Source organism: Bos grunniens, chromosome 18 (assembly GCF_055505025.1).
Source record: "Bos grunniens cultivar Pamir isolate PY7600 chromosome 18, Bosgru_T2T1.0, whole genome shotgun sequence".
Taxonomy (NCBI): domain Eukaryota; kingdom Metazoa; phylum Chordata; class Mammalia; order Artiodactyla; family Bovidae; genus Bos; species Bos grunniens.
In genome coordinates this window covers 24,247,932-24,275,912 of record NC_141182.1, presented here as the reverse complement: position 1 = coordinate 24,275,912, position 27,981 = coordinate 24,247,932, and the positions used below count along the sequence as shown (strand labels likewise).

General features: G+C 42.8%; 1 protein-coding gene across 1 annotated transcript; it reads right to left on the bottom strand.

Moving 5' to 3' along the window:
• Positions 1–303: 303 nt before the first annotated feature.
• BBS2 (Bardet-Biedl syndrome 2) lies at positions 304–27,179 on the bottom strand. Its single transcript, XM_086350735.1, has 17 exons — positions 26,889–27,179; positions 20,210–20,441; positions 17,788–17,909; positions 17,451–17,513; positions 16,559–16,636; positions 13,418–13,522; positions 13,248–13,334; positions 9,964–10,099; positions 9,582–9,721; positions 8,186–8,330; positions 7,923–8,094; positions 7,139–7,268; positions 5,192–5,323; positions 4,583–4,720; positions 3,625–3,737; positions 1,870–2,018; positions 304–774 (listed from the first exon to the last, which is right to left on the bottom strand). The coding sequence occupies exons 1-17, from the start codon at positions 27,003–27,005 to the stop codon at positions 668–670; spliced, it is 2,166 nt and encodes a 721-aa protein (XP_086206861.1). The 5' UTR covers positions 27,006–27,179; the 3' UTR covers positions 304–667.
• Positions 27,180–27,981: the final 802 nt, after the last annotated feature.

Sequence of the window (27,981 nt, the reverse complement as noted above, 5' to 3'; positions counted from 1 at the left end):
TTGATCCCTGGTTGGGGGATTAAGGATCCCATTTGCCATGAGGCAACTAAGCCTGTGTGCCACAACTACTGAGCCCAGGCACAACCGCTAGAGAGTCCATGCGCCACAGTGAAGACCCCGTGTACCACAACTAAGACCCTGTGCAGCCAAGCAAAATAACTGAAAAATAAATGTACTCAATAAGTTGATGGGAGGTTTTACAAAAAAGGTGCACAAAATGAGTATCCAATTTTTGTTTTTCTCCACGCAATACACATGGTTTTATGCAGTCCTGATGTGGTGAATTTTACAGTCAACACAAAGTGCAACCCCTTTACGTTTTAATGGAAAAGCAGATGATAATTTTTAATTACAATTTCAAGAAAAGATGTATCTATACACTGACATACATACATACAGAAAAACTGGACTTTGAAGCCCTAATGTTTCAAGTGTTCATTTCCCTCCATACAAACCAGTATTACTCAGCAACAGTACAACTGATTTTAAAAAAAATAGAAAGTGAATACACTTCTAAGAGGCAATGCTTTGTCTTTTCATTGGTACAACTCACCAAGGTTGATTTTGCTCTCAGCACCCTGGGTTCACCAGGATGTGATCCAAAGCAAATCAGCCTCAAAGTTTACAGAAACCTCTTCTAGGAACCTGGTTTCCTGTCTCTCCCCTCCTAAGAAGAAGCTGTCCCCACCCGCATGATTCGGAACAGCATGTTGATGTTGTTGCTTCGAATCGCGTCCCGACAAGCAGTGATCACCTGGTTCTTTGGTTTTCCAACTGTCAGAGAAGAAACACCATATCCACATGAGCCAAAAGATGATTAAAGCGAAATTATAAATCAGAAGCCATCTTTAAAAACAAAACTAGGATAGAGAAGAGTTAGAGATAATACAAATTTTAAAAAAAATTTTTTTAATTGTTTATTTTTGGCTACACTGGGTCTTTGTTGCTGCACTCTGGCTTTTCGAGTTGTGAGGAGTGGGGCTGCTCTCCAGTTGCAGTGCATGGGTTTCTCATTGCAGTGGCTTCTGATGCTGCAGAGCACAGGCTCTAGGGTGCTTGGGCTCATTAGTTGTGGTACACGGGCTTAGCTGTTCCACAGCCGGTGGAATCTTCCCTGACCAGGGACAGAACCCATGTACCCCACACCGGCAGGCAGACGCTCAACCACTGGACCACCAGGGAAGTCCTAGATATACAAATTTATCTTATCTTACCATTCCCTAAAAAAGATATTCTCATATGGAACTTCAATCACAAACCAAGCCTAGAGACCATTTTATACCTAGAAACTTAAGAGTCAGTTTTACAGAAAAGGATCAAAGCTTATATCCACTTAGCAAAGATTATTTCTAAAAGGAAGTCAAAGCACTGACCCAAACAGCAGATTCCAATAGGAGTACTTAAGGCTTTCCTCTTGGGAATATGTCACTCAGTTTTTCTTCTGAGGATGCAGCAAGTTCGGGAAGATCCTACATGCCTTGGGACAACTAAGCCTGTGTACCACAACTACTGAGTGAGCCTGTGCTCTAGAGCCCGTGCGCTCCAACTGCTGAAGTCCTAGCGCCTAGGACCAGTGCTGGTTTCTGCTAGCCACAACTGAAGAAGGCCCAAGCACAGCAACGAAGACCCTACATAGCCAAAAATAAACAAATCTTTAAAAAAAAAAAAGGATCTTATAGTTTTTACCGTCTGAAGTTGGCAAACAACTAAAGCCGTAAGCTGGCTAAACTCAAGTGAGTGGTACCAACTCGAATGTGAAAGGTGTCTTTATAGATACAAGCCCTGATAGGAATTCCTGAAGCTACACCATCTTTAATGGTTCTCACCCCGAAATGAAGACGAAATGCAGTGCTACAAAAACAGACTTACCACGCAGATGACCTGCTCTTTGAATGGCTTGATTTACCGCTTTGAGGCTTCCCAACAGTTCTGTGTGATTGTTACAGCGAATTTTATATCCATTGAGCAAGTCTTTATTAAGGTCATAGAGTTCCATATAGCGATTCTTCATCGTTTTCCTGTGTACATCAATAGAAGGTTAATATCACTGCACCTCAGTATGGCAGGCTTAAATGAAAAGATTTGCAAACTTCTTAGACAGTACTCTTGCCTGGAAAATCCCACGGTCAGAGGAGCCTGGTGGGCTGCAGTCCATGGGGTCGCTAAGAGTCAGACACGACTGAGCGACTTCACTTTCACTTTTCACTTTCATGCTTTGGAGAAGGAAATGGCAACCCACTCCAGTGTTCTTGCCTGGAGAATCCCAGGGACAGGGGAGCCTGGTGGGCTGCCGTCTATGGGGTCGCACAGAGTCGGACATGACTGAAGTGACTTAGCAGCAGCAGTAGCAGACACATTTAATAAAAGATCAAACCAGATTTTTAGCTGTACTGTCATTAAAACAGGGTAACTGCTAAAGTCTGCTTTGAAAACACTGAGAATATTCTATGAACTATTCTGTTTCTTCCAAATAAATGGAAGACAAGTGGCCTTCCTTGGTTATTAATCCATGGTTTGAATTTAGGAACCAAGAATTATCATGCCCATGATACAAGGGGTGGGGAAAAGTCAGCAAGGTGACAGGCTATATTCCAAGCTTCAGACTAATACTGACAGTTTCTTATCAAGCTAAATATACACTTACTATACAACCCAGCAATCACATTATGACACATTTCACCCAAAAGAATGGAAACGTGTCTGCAAAAAACCTGTATGCAAATATTTATAGCAGCTTTATTCTCAATCACCAAAGTCTGGAAACAACTGAAATCTCAATTAATCGGTGGGATATTTACCAAGTATGGATATCAATACAATAGAATATTCAGCAATAAAATGGAATGAACTACTGGTAACTTACAACGTGAATGAACCTTAATGGCATTATGGAACCTGAAAGAAGCCAGACTCAAAAAGTTGATTCCACTTATATGGATTCCATTTACATTGTCTGATTCCATTTATGTGACAGTTTGGGAAAGATAAAACTATAGGAAGAGAAACTCGATCATTGGCTGCCACGGACTGGAGGTTAGGAGAAGTACTTGATTTCGGTAGTAGCAACATAATTGTACAAATTTCCCCAAATTTACTGAAGTATAAACCTAAAAGGGCACATTTTCTACGTGTATATTATAAATTACATGTCAACCAACTTGGCTTTAAAAAATAAAAACCATGTATATCTGACAGTTTCTAAATGAAATATAAATCAAGAAAAAAGGAATTTTAGGGGTTGGTTACTTCCCTCTAGTTTTTTTTGTTGTTGTTGCTCAGTCATGTCCAACTCTGCGACCCCGTAACTGCAGCCTGCCAGGTTCCTCTGGCAGAAAGATATCTAGGAATTATCTAGGCAAGAATATTGGAGGGGGTAGCCATTCCCTTCTCCAGAGGACCTTCCCGACCCAGGAATTGAATCTGGGTCTCTCGCACTGCAGGCAGATTCTTTACCGTCTGAGCCACCAGGGAAGCCTAACTGCCACCAGGGAAGCACAGTCAAATGCCTAAGGCCAGCAACATCTCTTTGCCGTAAAAAAAAAGCCAGAGAGAGAATAAAATGGGGAGCCCTAGAGATACAGGTGGCAAGAAAAAGCACCTGTCCTGGCCATGGTACATACTCACATGTCCCTCATCAGACGGGCATCTTCAGCTCGGACCAGCAAACTACGGATCAGGTTAGAGTTATCAGCCATGTCAGCACTGAGCTTTTGATGCACTGAGTGGTATTCATCCACCTGGAAACCATGAACACCCAGGAATTTAAAAGGCCTCACCAACTTCCTGAAAACTAAATAAATCGAGAAGGAACTGTCTTCTTTGTACCGAGGCCCTGTTTTTTCTGCCATTCACTTGTTCTATCTTAACTATCCTCTGTTGTTTCACCTCCTCTTCAGTGAAATACTCAAAATGACATTCTGTGTCAAGCTCTTCCACATCTTAGCATTGTGAGCCCAAGCCACACGTACACTAACATTTTAGAGGTCTGGATGGGGATGTTATTAGTGGGGACCCATCACAAGCCTTACTTTTGGTTTTGGGTTCTCTGTTGTTGCTTGGTCGATAAGTCACATCTGACTCTCTGCGACCCCATGGCCTGTAGCCTGCCAGGCTCTTCTGTCCATGAGGTTTTTCAGGCAAGAATACTGGAGTGGGTTGCCATTTCCTTCTCCAGGGGATCTCTCTGACCCAGGAATCAAATTCATGTCTCCTGTATTGACAGGCAGATTCTTTACCACTGAGCCACCTGGGAAAGCACTAAGACAGAGTGCAAAGTATATACAACAGATAAGATGAAAGGCTGGCAAAGGAAAATGTTAACATATATATTTTTCAAGTATCCTTCCAAACCAACACAGAAAGCAGGTGCTCAAGCTAACCACTCACTTTTATAAAAGAAATCCTTTAACTCATGAATTCTCGAATACTAGCTCAATTTTTAGTTTAAGAATTTTCCAAAGTTCTTTAAGATATGACTATCATGTAATATGTGTACATTTGTAGTTTCATTAATTTAACAGAAATATTGCAAACATTATTAGAACATTGTGTTCTCACAAATTCATCCACCAGGTGCCCTCACCTTAACTAGCACCTTTCGTAATTCTTCAAAGTAGACAGGGAAATCGGCTTCGACCTGAAGGTCTTCAATAGCGAAAAACGATGCCATCGACTGGATGATATCACCAGCCAAATCGATATCATCAGTATTTACAGTGATCTATCCACGGGAAAAAAGACAAGTTAGCACCCTCAGGCAGCTGGAACAGTACCTGAACTTCCCCATATTCAACACATTTATTGGAACATAAATTTATATGCAATGATAAATAAAAATAAGGTCCAGCCCTCAAGAAAATAACGTTATTTCTAGCAACAGGCCAAAAAAAAAGAATCAATCCTTTTGCCTTATAAATGGAACAACAAAATCATTCAAACAATGAAAACCTTTTGTTCTCCTCTGTATTCCTAAACCACCCCAAACTAGGTGACAAACAGGTGAAGGGAAGTGGGGGAGAGAGGTAGAAAACCCGCTCATCTACATTATACGCCTGTCAGGGGTGTAACACCAACAGTCTAGGTTGAGACACGTGGTTTTACGACCTTGAGATTGGTGTCACTCGCCTCGCTTAACACTGAGTGTTATAAACATTTACGTGAGAAATCTGTGTCCATGACAGTAAAAAATTACCTCTCCACTAAGTTTTATCTTTATATATAGCTGGCCACCGTTCCGTAGGGATGTGAAACACACTTGAAATGGAGCGTTCTGAATGTTAGTATCCTCTGGTAACAGAAAGTTCTGGTTGAGCCACATAACAACCTTAAAGATGAAGAGTGTGAAATGAATTTCCATTTTTTAAGTATGGTCATTAAGAGTTACCCTTCTTTCTAGTTTTACTACTTGGTTTAAAAAAACAACAATAATTACAATTCTTTCCCCACCAAGAAAACACTACTCACACTCCTTTTTCTTGTATTACATGTAATAAATAACATGCACAATTATATCTGGTCCCATAGCATGCATTTCATACTCAGACATGTATTTTTAAATTTTTTTATTTATTTAGTTTTACTTTTTGGCTGCACTGTGTGGCATTGAGGATCTTAGTTCCTCAACCACAGATTGAACCCGAGCCCCTGTAGTGAAGCAGAGAGTCTTAACCGCTGGATCGCCAGAGAAGTCCCCTACTTAGACATAACCTTATATGCAATGTAGACACGATTCAAGTAAGATGCTAATTCTGTTTAAACGAGAGCTCTTCTGTGGCTATAGCCTGCTTAAAATCATTCCACTCCATCCTTTAAAACATTTAAATGAACTTTGCACGCACACAGAGATAACATCAACACTATAAGTAAAGAATAAATCAATATAAATAATAGTAATACTTTACAGTGGTTTATAACACAGGTTCTACATAAGATCCACTTGTGAGGCATTTTGGAAGGGGCCACCTGTAGAGTTTCAAGTTTCACAGACCACTAAGGGGCCTGAGAATTTCCAAGATTAAAAAGCCTCACTGAGAATTCTAAAGTCCAGTCAAGGTTAAAATCCACAGGTATTATTTAGTCCTTAGTACTCCTGCCTGGAAAATCCCATGGACGGAGGAACCTGGAAGGCTGCAGTCCATGGGGTCGCTGAGGGTCGGACACAACTGAGCGACTTCACTTTCACGCATTGGAGAAGGAAATGGCAACCCACTCCAGTGTTCTTGCCTGGAGAATCCCAGGGATGGGGGAGCCTGGTGGGCTGCCGTCTATGGGGTCGCACGGAGTCGGACACGACTGAAGTGACTTAGCAAACTTTACAAAGTGCTATTATACCAATTATGTAATCCTCAGGGGCCCCCTGTGAGGTAATACTATCCTCAATGAGGGGAATTGCGCAAGACCCCTAAGAATTTACTTAGTTAAGGTAGCATTTGAACCCCCACAATACTCCCATTTCCAAGGGCCACTCTCTTTCCATTCTGATGCAGGCTCCTCTTAAAACACTAGATCTAGACAATCCCACTGCTGCTGCTGCTGCTGCTAAGTCGCTTCAGTCGTGTCTGACTCTGTGCGACCCCGTAGACGGCAGCCCACCAGGCTCCTCCGTCCCTGGGATTCTCCAGGCAAGAACACTGGACTGGGTTGCCATTTCCTTCTCCAACGCATGAAAGTGAAAAGTGAAAGTGAAGTCGCTCAGTCGTGTCCAACTCTTAGCGACCCCATGGACTGCAGCCCACCAGGCTCCTCTGTCCATGGGATTTTCCAGGCAAGAGTACTGGAGTGGGGTGCCATTGCCTTCTCCGGGGACTAACCAAAAAAATAGGAGTTACAAACTGAGAGGAATTCACCTGTGACTAAGGATTGCTTAGATAAGTAACTTTGAATTAATGATTCAAAATAAATTATTTCTGAATTGATTAGCCAAGATAAATATTTTTGAATAATTTTTTCAAAATGGGAGAAGTTATTTTAGCAACATTTTTGGTACTTGTTGTAAACTATTCAACTCCAACCTAACTCCTTCATGTCATATTTACTGCTACCAAATAACACACTCATGTAATTTCCCCTTTTCTGTGAAATAATGTCAAAGATTCTAAAGTGCAAAAGGGTTGCAAAGAGAAAAGCCAGACACACTCACCCTCTGGGCCCGTTCTGCGATGATAAAGTTGACGTAACTGAGGGGCTCACTGGCAGGGTCCGGGCTGGTGAGCGCATACATGGAGAATCGGGGTAGCTGTCTTGTCAGCTCAAACACGTGAAACTGGGTGCTATGGCCAACCAACGGAATAGAAGAGAACTGTTTGTGTTGACTGTTATTTCAAAGGGAAAGGCCCCCCAGATAAACATAAGGTCACTACTGAGTCATCAAGCTGTTACTTAAGGGTTTCACTAAAGAAACTGTCTACTCTCTTCCCCCCACCTCTGCCTCAAAAAAAAAGAAAAAGAAAAAATTGAGGGTTCAAGTCCCACAGTAATGGGTTTGGGATTTAGAGGCGTGAGTCTGTGTATACATATGCACGCACCCAGGGTTTACAACACCCAAAAAGGAATGTGAAAAGGTTTCTATCTTCCACAAATCTAGTGCTTTTCTTCACTGGCTGAGGTTACATACCGCTGTCATGTAGCAGAATCTAAACCCCTGTAGTCTTGGTGGCCAAAACTATCCATTAAGTATACTTTTGGAACTGCTGTGAATATGAAATCATCTGACTAAAGCCAGAAATAATCATTTCAAACTTACATTTATTTTTTGGAGATTTCAAATTAGAGAAATAAGAAGTCATGGGAAACCTTGCCTGGGTAGAAAGAGCCATTAAGTGGCTTCTCTGGCCCCAGAGAATCCATGGCAAGAGGGGAAATCTATACATTCTACTGTCCTCTCAGTGTTGCCGGGACATGACCTGCGACGTGCAAAGGGTCACCTGCTCCTGTAGCCCACGAAGGTTTTCAAGTGCAGGTCCACGGGGATGTCCTTGGGAGGTGTGATGGGGATGCGGACGGAGCTGGAGAGGTGGTGGACACTGGGGTGCACCACGTGGCTTTCACCTGCAAAAACGCCCTCCGCAAAAATCAACACTGCTCGGATGATGGTGTCTGCAGGGAAGAGAGAAGGCAGCAGTCCAAGAGCCGCTCCCAGACGACACGGGTGCCAACGAGCACCAGCCGTGTGTCAGTAACACCTTACCATTAGAGGTGGAAATGCACAGCTCGGCATGGGCGGCCTGCGCCTCGCTCCCCAGGCTGACGGAGAGGGCGGTGTGGAGCTTGGTGTTGGCCGGGATCACGCCCCGATGCCCATCAGCCTCGTTCAGTGGACTGCTCAGCTCAGCCTGCAAAACATGCAACCCCCCCACTTCCAACTTAGTCCCTGGAACAGCGAACTCATGTCAATTTTAAATACAGCTATTTGGCTTCAGAAGACACATCCCCTGTATCTTATATTTATCTGAGTCTTTAAACGTCAGAGAAGTCACCTCATTAGTGCTCTCGCTCTAACCTGGCCTTTTCCCAAAGGAAAAGACCCTCATCCCTTCCTGTGGTTAGGGACCACTGCCCCCCAGCACACCTTTTACATTCTAAAAAAATTATTTACTGGCTATGCTGGGTCTTCGTTGCTGTGTGGGCTTTCTCTAGTTGCGGTGTGTGGGCTTCTCACTGCAGTGGCTTCTCTTGTTGCAGGGCGCGGGCTCTAGGGCGCTCGGGTTCAGTACTTGCAGCTCCCGGGCTCTACAGCACTGACTCAGTAGTTGTGGCGCACGGGCTTGGGCTTAAGTGCCCCGAGGCACTAAGATCTTCCCGATGAGGGATCAAACCCATGTCTCCTGCATAGGCAGGCGGAGTCCTTACCACTGAGCCACCAGGGAAGCCACCCACCTTTTACATTGTTCTGTATTGTTCTGTTTTAAATGACTAAAGAAACTCACTTAGTGTAGCAAATTCAAATAGTTATACATGATGGGACAAATTAAAATCCTACTCCCCAGCTCACCCTCCAGCTAGTCGGATAAGTACATGTACACACGTACACACACACACACACACAACAGCAGACCCAGAGTCTCTGCAGGTGTCCATGTTTATGTTATTTGTGCTTGAAAAAGATACTCTAAACACACTATTCTTGCTTCCCTTCACTCAATAATATCAGACATCCTTCCACATTAGTCCACATGTATATACTTCATTCTTTTGAGCTGCTTAATATTCCCCAGCACCTAGTGGGCTGCCGTCTATGGGGTCGCACAGAGTCGGACACGACTGAAGTGACTTAGCAGCACCCTCCCTATGACTGGCCGAAAGTCACCATCGCTCCCACCTGTTCCCTGCTACAAACAGTGCTGCAGTGCGTTTGAACAGTCGTGCAAATCTCTCTCTGGCTGAGCTCCCCGGCAGAGGGATTTCTGGGTTAAAGGATACGTGCCCTCTTCATTCTGACACTGGCAGAAAGGCCGGGCCATCTGCCCGCCCACCAGCGGGAAGGGGGAGCCCACGCCCCGCCAGATGCAGAGACCCTCCTTTCCCAACTGCCCATCCTCCTGGTCACTCTCAGCCTCCCGCGTGCCCATCCCATCGGGTCCAACCTTGGCGTTTTCCTCATAGTTGCGAAGCTCCAGCAACAGGTTCTGTTTTTTCTGACTCAGCTCTCGGATCAGGTCCTGCTCTACGCTGATGTCCATGAGGTTGCCTCTCATCTCAGCCGTGCCCGGCAGGTAGCCTCGGACTGACAGGAGGGAAAAAAAAAACCACCATAGGACTGAGGGAGGGCCCAGGCACAGCCAGGTCTTACTTTTAAGTCATCAATGACCTAGTCTTAAAACCTAAGTTCTCATTTCCCCAACTCAGGTGAATTTATTAGGACGAAAGGGTTTGATACACAAACACTTTATGGTGAATCTCCCGGGATTCTGACCCAATCAGACTGAGAAATCTGACTTCTCAAAGATCTCTCCTGTCCCGATTTACTTTCTCCATCCACCGAGCAGCAGATTAACTGTTGACAGCCCTCCATCCGGTAATCTCCCTCCACCACACCAGCAATCGCAGATGAAAAGTTGTCCTTAAAGATGACCTCCCCAGTCCGGTCACTTCGAGCATCGACCTAAAAATAGAACAAGAACTTGAAAATAGCTTCTGCTACAGGTTCTTAAAAATGACACAAAATTTTCAAGTTCAATCAGCTTTAGTCTAGAAGTTTTTAAGAGGGCTCCAAGGAGGGGACTTCCCTGGTGGTCTAGTGGTTAGGAATCCACCTTCCAAAGCAGGGGATGAGAGTTTGATCCCTGGTGGGGGGACTAAGATTTTACATGACACGGGGTAACCAAGCCCTCTCGCCACAACTAGAGAGCCTGCATACGGCAGCGAAGGATTCCTCAAGCTGCAACTAAGACCCAAGGCAGCCAAATTAAAAAAAAAAAAAATTATTTTTAATGAGTACTCCAAGGGGCACCCCCCTGTGGCTTCTCAATACATACCTATAACCAGGGGACCAAGGGACCTCACTCAGCTCCGTTTTTTCTTAAAAGCTGTTTTACATACTGGCCTAGAATTTCATTTGGAGAAGGGGGTTGGCTGGGAGACAGTACTTTTAGAAAATATATAACACAACTGTGAAAGTGCAAACTTCCCAGGTTCGAATTCCAGCTTTGCCACTCACTACCTGTGGGATCTTGGGCAAACCTCTTTAACCATTCTGGACTTGGCTTCCTCATCTGGAGATCAACAATAAGAACATGAGGAAAGTAACTGTATCTACACGTCAGGGTTGTAACAAGGTCGAAAATGGTTAACATGTGTTAAGCAGGTTGAACAGGGACTGGCACATAGAGGTATACAAGACATATTAGCTCTATACACAAATTTCATCTTTATTATATATAAATATATAAAATACATTACACCTAAAATTTTTATTTATTTGGCTGCGCTGTGTCTTAGCTGTGGCATCAAACTCTTATCTGCAGCATGGGATCTAGTTCCCTGACCAGGGATCAAACCTGGGCCCCCTGCATTGGGAGTGTGGAGTTTTACTCACTGTTCCACCAGGGAAGTCCCCAGTTATATCTAAAGTTTGAAAAATGCCAAGCAAGCCCAGTCTCCCCCCATCCACGCTTCTGGAATAGCCCTGTTTAAGGTCCCTTTGCCACGTGAAGTACTGAGATACTGCAGAGAGCCCTACAATCATCCACATCTCCTCTTCCCAAAGGAGGCAGATAAATAAATCACTGACCCTTCAGAAACGATGCATCGCAAAACAACAGGGAAGGATAACCACCTAAAATGAGCTTTTGTTCTAAGCAAGAACACATGCATTATTGATAAAAGGCTGCTGCTGCTGCTGCTGCTGCTAAGTTGCTTCAGTCGTGTCCGACTCTGTGCAACCCCATAGACTGCAGCCTACCAGGCTCCTCCGTCCATGGGATTTTCCAGGCAAGAGTGCTGGAGTGGGTTGCCATTGCCTTCTCCATGATAAAAGGCTAGCTGCAGAAAATATAACACAGCAAGCATCTCAGTGACCACTATTTTTGTCTTTTCATAAACAGCGTTCTGGGCAAAATTTTGCAGTGAAAAACACACTAATTTAGGTCATAGTTACTACCAGCTCCTACCCCTTGGCTGGAGAATACCATGCTCTTAATAACAACATCAGGCCAGCCTGAAAATTATGGATGCTAAAGCTAGTAAAGCAATGAATGGCCTGTACTGACCAGAGTTCTTTACACATTAACAGAAGCCTTGAACTCAGACTGAACCGAACTTGCTTCATTCTAACTTCTCCATGACCTTGAGCACTGTGTTTCCGCAGTATTTAGCAAATAAGAGGGTTAACTTGCTAACTAAGAAACAGGGCTACAAATCTGTATTTCTGTGGATTTTCTATTCTTTTGCTTTATCCAACATGAAAGTTTTGCGATGGAAAAGATGACCCTCCAACTCAACAAGTGACCTACTAAAGAAAAAGTTAGTTGGCTAGTTGTATTTAAATTAAGTAATTTTGCACCTACGTTCACCTGGTGGATCTATATTCCTTTTAATGTTGTTTCTGTTGAGTGCAGATACCAACTGTTCCACTTATATCATGAACTGTATAGTTTGCTTATCTTTTGTATGGCTTAGAACATACAAATTATGATTATGTAATAGAAATTTCTTAAAATTTTGAAAGCATTTAACTAGACAGACTTCAAGGTTTAGAGTCAGATCTAAAGGTTACTTTTGATAACTTAAGTCAAGTAGTTTTCTAATTCTTGGATCAATCATAATAATTTATATTCCCCCAAAATAGGGTCCCCTTTTATGAAGTTTCTTAATAAGCAACTACACAGTCTTCCTTTGTAATTTTTAACACCTATACCAAAAACAAAACCAAGTGGAGAAGTAGGAATCAACATAACGGTTTTTTAGAATCTGCTCTTCACACAACACCAAAGGAAGATTACAAGACACCGGCCAAAAGTGAAGAAAAATCAAAGAAGAAAAGCTCGAACTAGCTGATCTCCTTCAGGCAATCAGCACTGACAGACAAAAGAGCTAGGGCAAACGGTATCCATGGAGATCTGGCAGCTCCTTCGGCAGTTTCTAACAAGGCAAGCCTGACTTGCCAAGAGACTGTACAAAGTTCTGATCTGAAGTTAAAAAAGGAAAGAAGCAAAAAAAAAAAAAAAATTCCTAGTTTGAAGTTATAGCTTGGAAAACAATGATAACATAACTCTTCCCACTAATTCTAAGATTTTAGTCAAACTTGAAGATTTACTAGAAAAGAGCTACATATTCACTGCTGCTGCTGCTGCTGCTAAGTTGCTTCAGTCGTGTCCAACTCTGTGCGACCCCACAGACAGCAGCCCACCAGGCTCCGCCGCCCCTGGAATTCTCCAGGCAAGAGTACTGGAGTGGGTTGCCATTTCCTTCTCCACGGTTCACTACTAGCTTACTAAAAATCCTTTTTTTTTACTTGCCTATGCCTATGATCAACTTGATTAAATTGATTCCCATCCCTTCAAGAAAGGGATTTAGACCTTCCCTGGAGATCTTCCCTCAAATAGGGCTTATAAACCGAAAGGACACTCACTCACTCTGCAGTGTTGATTACCAGAGCAGGAAGAAAAAAATCTAGGAAGATTATGAAGTTAAATTTGAAAGCACAGCCAAGGAACTCAAGTGCATATTCTCGTGTTATTGTTCGGAGTCATACAGCCAATATATCTCAGATAGTTATTAAATTATACTTGAACACTACTATTTAAACTTACCTTCCCATTGGACCAACCAGTTATCAGTTCACACACTCCATCAGAGTTAAGGTCAAAAGCATGAATACTCATGGCTTGATTTTTGGACTGAAAAGGAATTTCAATAATTAGTATAGAAGTCTCTCAATAAGTATAACATCCCTGAATATCAGAGAATGTATCATACGAACTTTAATTCTCCAGTATCGGGCTGTTTTGTCATAAACTCCAACGGTGCCATTGGAAAGGGCATAACCAAATCGACTGCCATACATGGGGCAAAGAGAGGTGATGATCTGCAAAAAATAGTGAAAAAGATAAAGTTCATTAAGGCTCAATTTAGTGCAAAGTGACTTTATAAAACTGCATACCTTGCTACAAGTGTGTTAAAATTAGGTTTAAATACACTCCCAATCCATTAGTGGGGAATGTGTTCTTCTCTATGATCCATGTCCTCTATTTCAGATTTGGATCATGAGAATTCAACTCACAAAGTTTACTTTTTTAGATCAAGCATATGTAGCAAATTTCAACAAATTATTTTTTTTAATAATAAAATCGAGGAATTAAAGAGGAAATAGACTACGTACACAAGATCTGGAATATGTAAAACTGATGTTAAATTGATACACACTAGCTCAAAATATTTTCATGATTATTTCAATTTCCTTAACTTACAATATCTTACAGTCTAAATTTTAAAAGGACTTATAAAATCCACAATTAAATATCTTTTAAGAGTATACTTTTCCAAGGTATAATTTACTGTTTGCTAGAAGAAAACATAATCCTTTAAAAAGCAAAACCCCAGAATACCATGGATTTGTACATATCTAACAATATACAGAGTGTATATGTTATACTGGAGTATTAACAGGACTGTTAAGAGGATTTAACACACTTAAGAGAATTTACAATTAAAATTTACAAAATCTCCAGTTTTAGATACTGAACAAAATTATCCTTAAAAGTTAAAACCAAAGTTTAAAGATATCTATGACCCTGCTGGTCTACTTTCTAATTCTGACTAATGTAAGAGATAATAAGAAATAAACTGTATAAAGTAGAGAATAGTTACGTAATTTCTTCTACACCTACAGCTTTTCTATAAAGCCACCCACTTCACTTAACTCTGAATACAAAGTGCCATGTGGGACTCCAGAATTATTTAGCTCAAGGCATTCTTTTGGCAGTACTGTTCATAATTTTGCTGGTGTGCAAAAACACATGTGAACTCAGAGCAAAACTAAACCAAGAGGACAAAAAAACGGCCCTGAAATGAACAATCTTATAAAGTCCACATTTTCCTAAATTTAGCCCCAGTTTCCCTAGGTCCCTTAGTCCTTTATAAGGTCACTAGTTTCTTCTTTTGTGGACCAGAGGATCAACAGGCACGTCAAATTTCTCGCCGTTATTTCATGTTCTCCTGTCTTTGTCTAGGATTTAGGAAAAAAGTGTTTCACAGAATGTACTCCCCTTGCATGTAGTATTGACGATCAACAGAAATCCAACAAAACCTCAGTGATTCCCCAAATGAGAAAAGATTTACTATGAATTTAAATGAAAGGGAAACGGTAATGCAGAACCCAGCACCCACAGGCAATTCTCAAGCTGGCAATCCCCTTCAACAATCTAATGAAAGCTAAGGACCGTCTCTCTAAAAAGCAGACATGAGACACATACAGGTACACAAAACCCCCAGATGGACACACATCTTCAGCTATGCACTGCTTTGGGCACTCACTTCTCCCTTTCATCTTCCTCTACCACAACTATCAGCTTACAACCATAAAAAATGTGAGTACATAAGAAGTAGAGTCAGATTAAGTAAAAATCTATAGTAAAAGTGAAGAAGTGAAGTCGCTCAGTCATGTCCGACTCTTTGCAACCTCATGGACTGTAGCCTACGACACTCCTCTGTCCATGGGATTTTCTAGGCAAGAGTACTGGAGTGGGTTGCCATTTCCTTCTCCAGTGGATCTTCCCGACCCAGGGATCAAATCCGGGTCTCCTACATTATAGGCAGACGCTTTACCATGTGAGCCACGAGGGAAGTCCATAGTAAGGGTAAACCCTTCAAAATCACTGATAGCACTTTATATATCAATATGCATGTTTTGCTTTTTGGTCTCCCTTTTGCAGGCAGGGGAACAGAAGCCTGATGTTCCTAAACAGCTTTTGTAAGCAATGAAAACCAAGGATGAGTTCTCATCCCGAGGTGAGCTCTCAGGCTGCTGCCCTCAATCTTTTCTGATACAGCCTCCCAAACACCAGCTGATTCAATTCTGCTCAATACCACCATTTGGATCTCTAAGACTTCCTTCTGTTGTTTTTCTTTTCTGTCCATTTACAGGGTTCACAAGCCAGTGCTCCTTTATTTCCATCTCCTTCCTTAATTTAGAATATCCTAATTATCTTTTTGGTTTCCATCTTGCCCAATCCTGGAAAACCAGCAGCAAATAAATATCCTAAGAATACCAAACTATAAGGGATAAGGACAATCTTTAGACACTGTTTTAAAAAAAGATAACTCTTTCAGAAACATTTCAGTTTGAATTACATGAGTAATTCTAATCACAAAGAAACTAGTCAAGTTCTCTGACATCTAGTTTTTAAGTCTACCAACAGAAATGTGCCTAAGAAATACTTAATTTGAATAAAGAGAAAAACTCTAAAACCCTCACATATACAGTTCATTCAATATTCAATCCCATTTAATACACATGATGAGAAGCAGGAGGAGGACTTGACCATGCCACTTACTAGCCATGACCTTTTGAGAGTAACTTAACAAAGAAATGTAACATGTTCCCTCATCTGTAAAACGAGAACTACTAATTCCTTCATAATTGGGCTGCTGTTGGATTAAATGAGTAGCTCATGTAAATAACTTAGCACAGTGTCCGGCATACATCAGGTACACAATAAATGGTTGCCATTATTGTTATTATTATGTAATAGCTCACTAAAAGAAATACCTTTTTGTGCTCCATAATTTTTGTCTAATCAGTGTTTTCAAAACATATCTTTTTAATTTTTTTCATTGGAGTACAATTGCTTTATAATGTTGTATTAGTCTCTGCTGTACAACAATGTGACTGAGCTGTATATATACATATATGCCCTCCCTCTAGAGCCTCCCTCCCACCTCCCCATCCCTCTGGATCATTAGAGAGCACTGAGTCAAAATGTATCTCGATAAAGGATATTTAAAGGCTTCTTTCTCTGTAACATACTGCTCTATTTAATCCCCACACTCAGCACTCTCGTTTTACGCTACATTTAACTATGCTAATCTGTCAAGGTCATCATAATTCTGAGGTGGTGCTTACCTCTGTTTCTGACATTTCTGCCACAATCTCATCTTCTTTGAAAACTCGGATATCAAAATCCTCAGATCCAACAAGAAGCTGAAAGGGAAACAAAAAAATCAGGCATATTTAGTTCAGTAAGTGAAGACAGCAAAATTCCCATAAATAAAACAAAAAAACTGCATGATACTTTGCATGCTGCTAGAGCCACCCAGGAATTCCAACTTCTCGGTGATGGATGCTCAGAAAGGTTCCTTCCAATGAGAAGGTCACGAGTTGGTCAGTGAAGAAACAGTGGTGACTACAGACCCTGCCACGTGGGCACCTCCCACCAGAACAAGTTTTTTCACCAGGCTCCTGAAAATGCTCCCTGGCTCAGCATCTGTGTGCCTGCAGGTGGAAGCCCTGCTTCAAAAGCCAGAGCCCAGTATCTGCAGACAATCGGAGGGTAAGTCAATGTCCAACACAGTACTTCACTGGTTCCTCAAGAGGTTAATTTCTAGAGAACCCATTAGAGTAATTTAAAAAGCTAAAAGCCAATCTCTAAAATGTCCAGATTCCTGAAAAAGTTGGCCAAAACTGGGAAGTAGGTACTAATATGATTTTAAAACATTGGAATCAAGTATTAAGACTGTGAATGTGACTGTGCTCCCAACAACTATTCCGCCCTCTCCCCGATCAGGGGTCTTTGAAATATGGTCTTGATCTCTGTATTTGACAAACCCAAGGGAATTATTGTTCAAAAGACAGGAGAAAGACAAATGAAGCCAATTACTTCATCATTCAGGCAACAGAACAGCAAAATCAATCATGAGAAGCTAACGCTTCTCTCAATGCTAAGGTCACTGTCCTGGGGAAATGTATGTACTCAGCTGAGATGTACACACAGAGAAGGGTCTCCTCCCCCACATACCTCTTTCTTCCCATCACCATCAAAGTCACACAAGGCCAAGGAGTGAACGTTATCTCCAGTCACCTGAAAATACAACCCAAGTCATTACTGTGCCATTTCTTTTCACTTAATCCAAACAGGAGCTACATGAAAGACAGGACAAAATAAACCATGAATTCAAAATTCACATTACTCATATCCTTTTTCTAACGTATAAAATTATAAATACTGTTTTATTTTGTTTCCATTATTCATTACTGTCAATGGTTAAACAAACAAACAAGCAAACAAGACCTAAAGAACATTAAAAAAGTAAAAATGTTTAAGAGTACTAAAGAGAGTATTTCGTTCTTCATACCGTCCAAAAGAGATCATTTCCTTCATGATTGAAACCCTGCAGAGCACAATTTCCACCAATAATTGCAAGAGGAGAGGTAATGTCTCCCAACGTCCCCAGCACAATTGCATTGGCCCCATCTGCTACCTAAGAAGAAAAACAAAAAAGACAAACCCTCAAACACAATGCTGCACAGGCACATGGAGGTGACATACATCCTTTTTATCTGAAAACTCACGGGCTTCTGTCATCATTTCTGAGAGGCCACCTGGTCTCCTGAGAGGCGGGCCAGAGCTGTCCATCGAGGACAGTGTGTGTGGCTAACGTGGCTTATGCAAGGATGAGCACTGACTCAGGATAAACTCAGGCCCTCGGTCTCGCACTACCCTGCCATGATAACCTACTCTAAAACCCCAGGCTCTCTTGGACCAGCGAGTTCTACAGGCCAAATTCTCAGAGAATCAGACTTATGCCTTTAAAACACCCAACCTTTTGTAATCTATTTTAACCACTTTAGATGGAAATCTAGTAATACTGATTAATTAGTTCTCCTACTATTGCTCGTTCTTAATTGTAAGTACAAAAACTACAAGTACCTAAAACAACAAATTACACACAAGGGAATTCCCATAAGGATAACAGCTGATCTTTCAATAGAAACTCTTCAAGCCAGGAGGGAATGGCAAGACATACTTAAAATGATGAAAGAAAATAACCTACAGCCCAGATTATTGTACCCAGCAAGGATCTCATTCAAGTATGAAGGAGAAATCAAAAGCTTTTCAGACAAGCAAAAGCTGAGAGAATTCAGCACCACCAAACCAGCTCTCCAACAAATACTAAAGGATATTCTCTAGACAGGAAACACAAAAATGGTGTATAAACTCGAACCCAAAACAATAAAGTAAATGGCAACGGGATCATACTTATTAGTAATTACCTTAAACGTAAATGGGTTGAATGCCCCAACCAAAAGACAAAGACTGGCTGAATGGATACAAAAACAAGACCCCTACATATGTTGTCTACAAGAGACCCACCTCAAAACAGGGGACACATACAGACTGAAAGTGAAGGGCTGGAAAAAGATTTTCCATGCAAATTGGGACCAAAAGAAAGCAGGAGTCACAATACTCGTATCAGATAAATTAGACTTTAAAACAAAGGCTGTGAAAAGAGACAAAGAAGGTCACTACATAATGATCAAAGGATCAATCCAAGAAGAAGATATAACAATTATAAATATATATCCACCCAACATGGGAGCACCACAGTATGTAAGACAAATCCTAACAAGTATGAAAGGAGAAATTAACAATAACACAATAATAGTGGGAGACTTTAATACCCCACTCACACTTATGGATAGATCAACTAAACAGAAAATTAACAAGGAAAAAAATAAATAAATAAAAGTTGAAAAAAAAAAAAAAAAAAAAAACTACAAGTACCTATAAACCCACCATTCTGAACTAGCACATGTCTCAGACTTCTTGAATAAAGTACATAAGCACAATTTGATGAAAATGTTCTAAAACTGATTGTGGTGAAGGTTACACAATTCTCTGAATAAACTAAAAACTGCTGGACTGTATGCTTTAAATAGGTGAACTGTATGGTATGTGAATTATATCTTAATCAATCTGTTATAGAAAAAAAGTAAAAGATTACATGTATATATCATAATCCCACTTAGTAAACAAAGAATTCACTCACAAATACTAAGTAAAAAGTCAGGATAAATCAATCAAGAGTTAAGTGTTATTTCCAAATGAAGAAATTATAGGTGATTATTTTTACTTTGCTTCTATTTTTATATAATAAATACGGATTATCTGAGTATTAAAGTTGCAGCAGCCTGTAGATGGCAGGCTATGGTAAGTGCTTCTCCTGGAAACTACTATACTAAACTTCAATGCAAAGCCACCAGGAGACCTGTTTGCTGGCTTTCTGGCTACTGGCTGAATTTTTAATGACAAATCTTGACAGATGAAAGTATCAACAGGTAACGCTGTTGTTTTTCAGTCGCTAAGTCATTTCCAACTCTTTTACAACCCCATGGACTATAACCTGCCAGGATCCTCTGTCCATGGGATTTCCCAGGCAAGAATACTGGGGTGGGTTGCCATGTCCTTCTCCAGGGGATCTTCCCGACCCAGGGATCGAACCCGTACCTCCTGCATTGGCAGATGGGTTCCTTACCACTGAGCCACCAGGGAAGCTATCAACAGATAATACCTCCTAAAAGATAATCTGGAGTGTCACCAAATGATTACCAACCATGACCAAATAAATAAGTGTGCATTTTTTTTAAACCACACTACAAAAGCCACATAATAAACCCAAATAAAAGTCTGATCTCTTTCAAGCATTAAAAAAAAAAAAAAAAAAACCAGTGGATATTAATGGGAAGTGGGAGTTTTATGGTTATAAAGGGGTATACTTGCCTCTCTGTAGAATAAATCTGAATTATTGTAGACATCATAAGCCAACAGATTGGTCTGTGTTCCCACTAAAAGAGCATCATAGCCAAGTTCAGGGTTCAGTACTCCTGCAGTCAGGCAGCTGACTGTCTGGTTAATGTTAAGAAGTGAAACATCAGACTCCAGGGGGCTCTGGAGGACCCTGGGTGCACCGAGATGCTGGCTCCGTGAATGAGGGTTGTGAATAAAAACCTAAAAGAAAAAGAGTTAATTACATCCCCTTAACATTAAAAAAAAATGCAAAATTAACATATATTTTTATTAAAAGGCTCAGGTTGTTAACAGATTACCAACGTTAACAAGAAAGGATTTAATCGTCCACCAACCTTAAAAACACCCATACACAGTTCTGTGCATGGTTGGCTTTCAATCACTTCAAACTGTGGAAATCCAATGGCTCTCAGCCTTGTAAAGACCAAAATAATGGCCAAAATCTAGTTGTCATTTCCCAGGGCAGCCTACATACAACCAACCGGCAGGACGTTCAAGTACTCTTACAAACCAGCCCTTTCCTGGTCAACCTATAGGAAGTTGCTATTAGTTACAATGAGATTGCACACACACACAAAGATCAGAGAAAACTGAGTAATAAACACTTCATTATCTTTCATCCCAGCACCTAACAAATTCACTTCCTAACCCTTAAAACTGATCGGTAGTAAATCTGTCTTATAATCCTAAGAGTCACACAAAGCAAGCTTCTTGAAGGCTTTCGTAGTCTATACAAGTAGAATTAACTCAAAATTAATTAATCTAGCAGTTTCAACTATCACAAATATAATCATCTGAGTGTCCCTACAAATCTTTAAATTTCCCTGGGCTTCGTATGTAAAAGGTTTAAACTAGAAGCATTCCTAAAAGGGGGCAACTGGGTTTGGGGTGGGGGCGGATCTTAGACATTAGGCCACAGATATAAAGTACAGAAATTTCATTAGGGAAATCTTCATTTTCTGGAAAAAGCATTATAAGTGACAATATTAAAAAAAAAAAAAAAAGAGGATGAGATCCCTTAAGCCCCCATCTAGTTCTGAAATTTGCTAATTTCATTTTACTGATTTATTTTTGGCTGTGCTGAGTCTTTGTTGCTGTGAGCAGGCTTTTTCTCCAGTTGCAGTGAACAGGGGCTGCTCTCTAGCAGCAGAGCGCAGGCTTCTCCTTGTGGTGGCTTCTCTTGTTCGGAGCACAGGCACTATGGTTCATGGGCTTCCGAAGTTGTGGCCCCCAGGCTCGAGAGCACAGGCTCAACAGTTGTGGTTCATGGGCTTAGTTGCTCTGAGAAAATTTTCTAATTTTAAATGAGTATTTCAACCCTTTGGTGTAAATCTGTAACCCAGCGAGGCCAGTTTGGTTGCTTGCCACTCAAAAGGCTAATACCCAAGAGACAAGTGTTGGTGGGAAAGGAAATTTTGCTTTATTCAAGAGGCCAGCAACCTGGGAAGAAGGTGGACTAACATCCTAAGACCATCTTCAAGTTGCCAGATAGGAGAGAAAAATTTTAAAGGCAGTGTGGTCAGGAGGGGGCCGCAGGGCATGTGAGCAGCTTGCACACAACTCTTGGACTGGTTGGCATCAAGGGGAGGTTTTAAGCCTCACCTGTCTTCTGGTTTCAACCCAGTCTGGGGTCTATATGCTTATGATCAGCAGTTTTCAACTGGTAGGGATCTGCCTCCTGTAAAAACTTAGGAATGTATGTCAGACCTTCACAGATTTCAGGGAACTGGGAGTTTGGTAATTCTATCATCCAAACTGTTGCCAGTTTCCCAGCTCAAAAGCTTGTTTCTACACCTTCACATTCCTAAACATTAACACTTGAGCCAGCCTTCTGAGACTCAAGGGAGGCCTGGGAGACTAAAGCTTTTCAACAAACAAGAAGTAGAGGACAAGGCTGGTTGGGAGGGGGCTGTCCCAGGAAGGCCACCAGGGCCCAGCTTGGTTACAGTCTCCCCTTTCCTCTGATACTCCTCAAGCCTGAGGGTGTGGAACAAGAAAGGAAATAAGAGTTCTGGATAGAGAAGTTAATCATAAACTCAGTAGAGGAACTCAGTTTTAGGGGACTCGGTTTACACCCAAGCAGGATTAATTTTAAATTATTATCTAAACAAGGTAACCTGTTCAACAAAAGATAATTTTTACAAGACTTATTAGACTTAGATGTCCACTGACAGATGACTGGATAAAGAAGTTGTGGTGCATATATACAATGGAATACTGCTGCTGCTAAGTCGCGTCCGACTCTGTGCGACCCCAGAGACGGCAGCCCACCAGGCTCCCCCGTCCCTGGGATTCTCCAGGCAAGAACACTGGAGTGGGTTGCCATTTCCTAATGGAATACTACTCAGCCGTAAAAAAAGGAACGAATTTTAAGTCAGTTGAACTGAGGTGGATGAACCTACAGTCTGTCATACAGGGTGAAATAAGTCAGAAAGAGAAAAACATACATCATATATTAACGCATACGTATGGAAACTAGAAAAATGGAACTGATGGACCTATTTGCAGGGCAGGAATAGAGACGCAGACATAGAGAACACAGTGGGGGAAGGAGGTGGTGGGATGAATTGAGAGAGTAGCACTGAAACATGGACATTACCATATGTAAAACAGACAGCCGTGGGGAAGTCGCTGTGTAACACAGCAAGCTGAACCCGGGGCTCTGTGACAACCTAGAGGGGTGGGATGGGTGAGGTGGAGAGCGGACGGGAGGTTCAAGAGGGAGGGGATATATGTATGCATATGGCTGATTCACGTTGTCGTACGGCAGAAATAAACACAACCTTGGAAAGCAATTATCCTCCGATTAAAAATAAATTAAAAAAAAAAGATTGATGAGAAACCTACAGAAAAGGTGTGTAGCTACTGAATATCGTGTTCACATTCTCATTTGTGTAATACTTTACAACATGCTTTTATAAACGTTACTGCATTTGGTCCTCCGGATATACAGAAGAGGTCAGAGGGGTTACGGCCTTTCCTTTCTCAAGGTCTCACCACCAATAAGCGACAGGAGTGAGACACAAGCCCGGTGTCAGGCTCCAGTCATCTCCAGCCATATCTTCCTTCCTTTTATAATAGTTCTGAACAAAAGAATTCTTACAGAGTCTTCTAGTAATTAGGCTGAGAAAGAACAGCAAGAAAAATAACCTGTGGACTTCACGTTCATTGTTATTGGGATGAAAGGAGTTTGAGGTTTATTGCCAGAGTCCTGGAGAAGGTGATGGCACCCCACTCCAGTACTCTTGCCTGGAAAATCCCATGGATGGAGAAGCCTGGAAGGCTGCAGTCCATGGGGTCGCTGAGAGTCAGACACAACTGAGCGACTTCACTCTCACTTTTCACTTCCATGCACTGGAGAAGGAAATGGCAACCCACTCCAGTGTTCTTGCCTGGAGAATCCCAGGGACGGGGGAGCCTGGTGGGCTGCCGTCTATGGGGTCACACAGAGTCGGACACAATTGATGCGACTTAGCAGCAGCAGCAGCCAGAGTCCCAGGCGTCTGGTTCCTCCCTAGGCCCCTCCTGCTGTTTTCCACACACAGAAATCAGTGCCCAGGAGACTCATCTGGCCCACAGGCTCAGTCACTCCCAGTGCCTTTATTCAGGGCTTCCCTGGTGGCTCAGGGGTAAAGAATATGCCTGCCAATACAAGAGACCCTAGAGACTAGAGTTCAATCCCTAGGTCGGGAAGATCCCCTGGAGGAGAAAATGCCAACCCACTCCAGTATTCTTGCCTAGAAAATTCCATGGACAGACAAGCCTGATGGGCTACAGTCTATGGGGTCACTAAAAGTCAGACACGACTGAGCACACAGGCACGCGCGCGCGCGCGTGCACACACACACACACACACACACACACAGTGCTTTCAAGCCAAAGAACTGGCTGTAGTTCACACGTTTGTTCTAGCTGAGGGGGTGCTGCTGCAGTATGTATTCCATGGTGAGAGGAAACATGGCCCCAGATGAACTAATGTTCATCCTGCGAGAAACCCCTTTGCAAAATATCCTTGCTCAGATGCAGAGACCAGATCCCAATAAGTCAGCCCCACCTTCACAACAGAGTCCCACAGAAAATTACAAAATCCTGTTTCTGAAGACACGGGCCCCCACAGTCAAGGAGGGCTTCAGCCTTACTGGAGACATTTTTGTTTTTAAAGGAAATTATATTTTTGTGTGTTGTTTGGATCATAAAATGGTGCCAATTTTTTTTTTAAGTTTAAAGATCAGGTCAGAACTTCTCAGATCTGTTTTTGAAGTTCTGAATATAAAGTATCTGATTAGAGAGAACATAGGAACTTCCATCTGTCCCTTTTTCCCCTGTCTTCAGAAACAGACCTAGAATAAGGTGTCCCTGGCTCCCTCTCTAGGTCACATTCTAATGAAAGGGTTTCCAGAGAAACCTGCTTCCACTCCCTGCATCTCTGTTGCAGTACCACCCAGTAATCCTTCATCTAAAACATAAACCAAATCCCAGTCACCCACTTTATCAAAAACCAAGGTCTCTGCTGTGGCCTATGAGGCCCTAAATGATCCAGCTATTACTGGCCACCTCACTGCCTCCCTCAATCCATTCCAGTCCCAGAAGCCGTCCTGTGTTTCTGGAACACACCAAGTATACCCTCTACCTCAAAGCCCATGTGTACTTGCTGATATACTTAACTCTACCTATCTGCAGGGGCTTGTTTCATTTCCTTCAAACCTCTGATCCACAGTTATCCTATCAGAAGCCTACTTGATCACCCTGTCTAAAACAGCCACTACCCCTCTGCAGACTGTGTGTATCTGTTAACTGTCTGGCTCCTTCTCTCAAATGTAACCTCCAAGGGAGTGGACAGAAGTGTTAATTGCTCAGTCGTGTCCAACTCTTCGCAGCCCCATGCACCATAGCCGGCCAGGCTCCTCTGTCCATGGGATTTCCCAGGCAAGAATACTGGAGTGGGTTCCTACTTCCTCTCCAGTGGCTCTTCCTGACCCAGGAATCAAACCCATGTCTCCTGTGTCTCCTGCACTGGGCAGCGGGTTCTTTATCCCTAGTGCCACTGCCTCCTCACATTATTACAGCTAACATTATTACGTGCCAGGCTCTGTGCTAAGTGCTTTCCTCCATTACACAACTTAATTGAAAAGAATCACTACTTTTTAATTGATGTATTCCAAGGCGGAGCAATGGCACCCCACTCCAGTACTCTTGCCTGGAAAATCCCATGGATGGAGGAGCCTGGAAGGCTGCAGTCCATGGGGTCGCTGAGGGCTGGACATGACTGAGAGACTTCACTTTCACTTTTCACTTCCATGCATTGGAGAAGGAAATGGCAACCCACTCCAGTGTTCTTGCCTGGAGAATCCCAGGGATGGGAGAGCCTGGTGGGCTGCAGTCTATGGGGTTGCACAGAGTCAGATACAACTGAAGCGACTTAGCAGCAGCAGCAAGGCGGAGCAAATGAGAAAACATATATTGGAGGTGGAAGTGTCTTGAAAACTATAAATCATTATATAAATGTCAACTTGTTAAATCCATGCTGGGTCAGAGAACAGGCACTCTAATCTCATTTCTACGCTTTCCAGTTGAGCAACCTCAAACATTGCTTTGAACCTCTCTAAACCATTATTTCTAATCAGTAAAGTGGGAGTAATAAAAAGAAAATAACAGCTAACAATTAGTGACCACTGCCTATATGCCAAGAGCATGACACATAGTAACTTAATCCTCTTAACAACTCTATGTGGTAGATACTATTAAGCACCTTGCCCAAGGTCATGCAATCAGCAGGTACCAGAGCCAGGATCTACCACACCTGTGCTATGCTACAGCAGTTGGCAATTTAGCAAGGATGCTGAGATAATTAACGTAATAAGGTTTTGTAACTGTTCAGTCATTAAGCTCGGCGTCACTGTATTCCATGTTTTGGGGGCATTCCTCCATCAGCACATAGCGCCCTGATTTGCCCTGTCTGTCGTCCTGGACCAGAAGCTTTCTGAGAATACGGACTCCAGCTTTATCTCTGAATCCCCAAGATGTAGTACAAAGGTGTTCAGTCAGTCTGGTGAGATATTGAATGACCACATCATCTCCGAGACGCCCACACTTTGCACAGCACCGGGTACACAGTAAGCCCCTAATAGGTACTTAGTGAATAAATTACAGGAAGAGACATGAATGTACGTGGATAAAGATCAAAAGAGCAATTTGAATCATTTAAGTTAGAGGTATCTATAATTTTTTTTTTCCCCTGCCGTAGAGTTGTTTGGCTCTGAGAGGCAGTCTGAGATGGTAGGACGTTCCCAGAGAAGGACTGAGGCTCTGGGCTTAAATCTGGCGTCCTCCATTACTACTAACGCTGATCAAGGCCTTTCCTGCAGGGGACTTCTCTTCCCCTATGCTCCCTATCTGTAAAGAGACTCCAACATCATCCGAGTCTAAGAGCCTGAAGACAAGTTAACTGCTCGGAAGGGCCGTTCCGCTTTGTTATTCAGGATTTCTGTGCAGAAAGGAGAGCTGGCTAGACTACCTATCCGTTGCCTGGCAACCCTGGCTGGGGGCGGGGTCTGAGAATGAGCGGCGGGATTGCCAGGACTCGGCCCGCGGAAGTCGTGGGGACTCCAGGGGCCCGGGCTGCGGGTGGGAATGGGTGGGAGCGGTTACCTTGCCCGCTTGGGTAGCGGCCGCCAGGCACGGGTGAGTCCCGTCGTAGCGCCCTACGGCCACCATGCGGGGGCTGATTTTGTGGCGTAGTTTCAGGGTGAACACGGGCTGCAGCATGTTGGCGGCGGTTCAAGAGAAGACAGCTAGTGGCCCGAGACCGGCACTGCGGACCCGGCCTCACCGAGGCGTTGAGAGGCGCGGGGACCGGACCGGACCGGGTCTGGCTACATCAGGCCAGGCGGGAAACTGATGCGAACTTGACTCGGACCCCAGGCCGCAGGCTCTTTCTGCGGCTGCGCAGGCCCGCCCACCGAGTTCTGCAGCTGCGCGGTCGGGCCTCAAGCGCGGCTGAGGCTGAACTTGGGTCTCGCGGGTGGCCTTCTGCCATTTTCCTGCTGTAACTTTCCAGCATTGGATCCAACTCAACTGCGGGTCTACAGTGGCGGTGTTTGAGCCATCGCACCCCTGGGGCTTCTCATTCTAGCACCACAACCAAGCTGCCCAACTGTTGCAGCCTACACATATTCTATCTACCCCACTCTAAGGGTTTATTCAATAAGTATGCCTTGAATGTGTGTGTTAGTCGCTCAGGCGTGTCCGACTCCTTGCGACCCCATGGACTGTAGCCCGCCAAGCTCCTCTGTCCATGAAATTCTCTAGGCAAGAAATACTGGAGTGGGTAGCCATTCGCTTCTCCAGGGGATCTTCCCCAGCCAGGGATCGAATCCGTGTCTCTTGCATTGCAGGCAGATTACCTTCTGAGCCACCAGAGAAGTCCAAGGGAGCGACTAGCATCACCGACTCAATGAACATGAGTTTGAGCAAACTCCGGGAGACAGTGAAGGACAGGCAAGCCTGGCTCACTGCAGTCCTTGGGGTCACAGAGTCAGACATGACTTCGTAACTGAACAACAAAAATGCCTTGAATATCTACTCTTCTTACTTTAGCTGTTATGTTGATGCCCATAGTAATTACTTAATATATCAATCCTCTGGAAAAAAAATCATACTTTAAACTCTCATCTTTAGTTCTTTATCAATTTCGTAGCATTCATTCAGACATTTATTTTTTGAGACTTTACTATGTTTACAG

What these genes read in the sequence shown, in the direction of transcription:
- BBS2 (XM_086350735.1), bottom strand. Translation starts at nt 27,005, where the DNA reads ATGCTGCAGCCCGTGTTCACCCTGAAACTACGCCACAAAATCAGCCCC. An exon ending in CTGCTCGGTGGATGGAGAAA is followed by an intron (nt 9,722 to 9,963) that starts GTAAATCGGGAC and finishes CCCTCCTGTCAG; the next exon opens with TCCGAGGCTACCTGCCGGGC. An exon ending in GCCCGTCTGATGAGGGACAT is followed by an intron (nt 2,019 to 3,624) that starts GTGAGTATGTAC and finishes TGATGTACACAG; the next exon opens with GAAAACGATGAAGAATCGCT.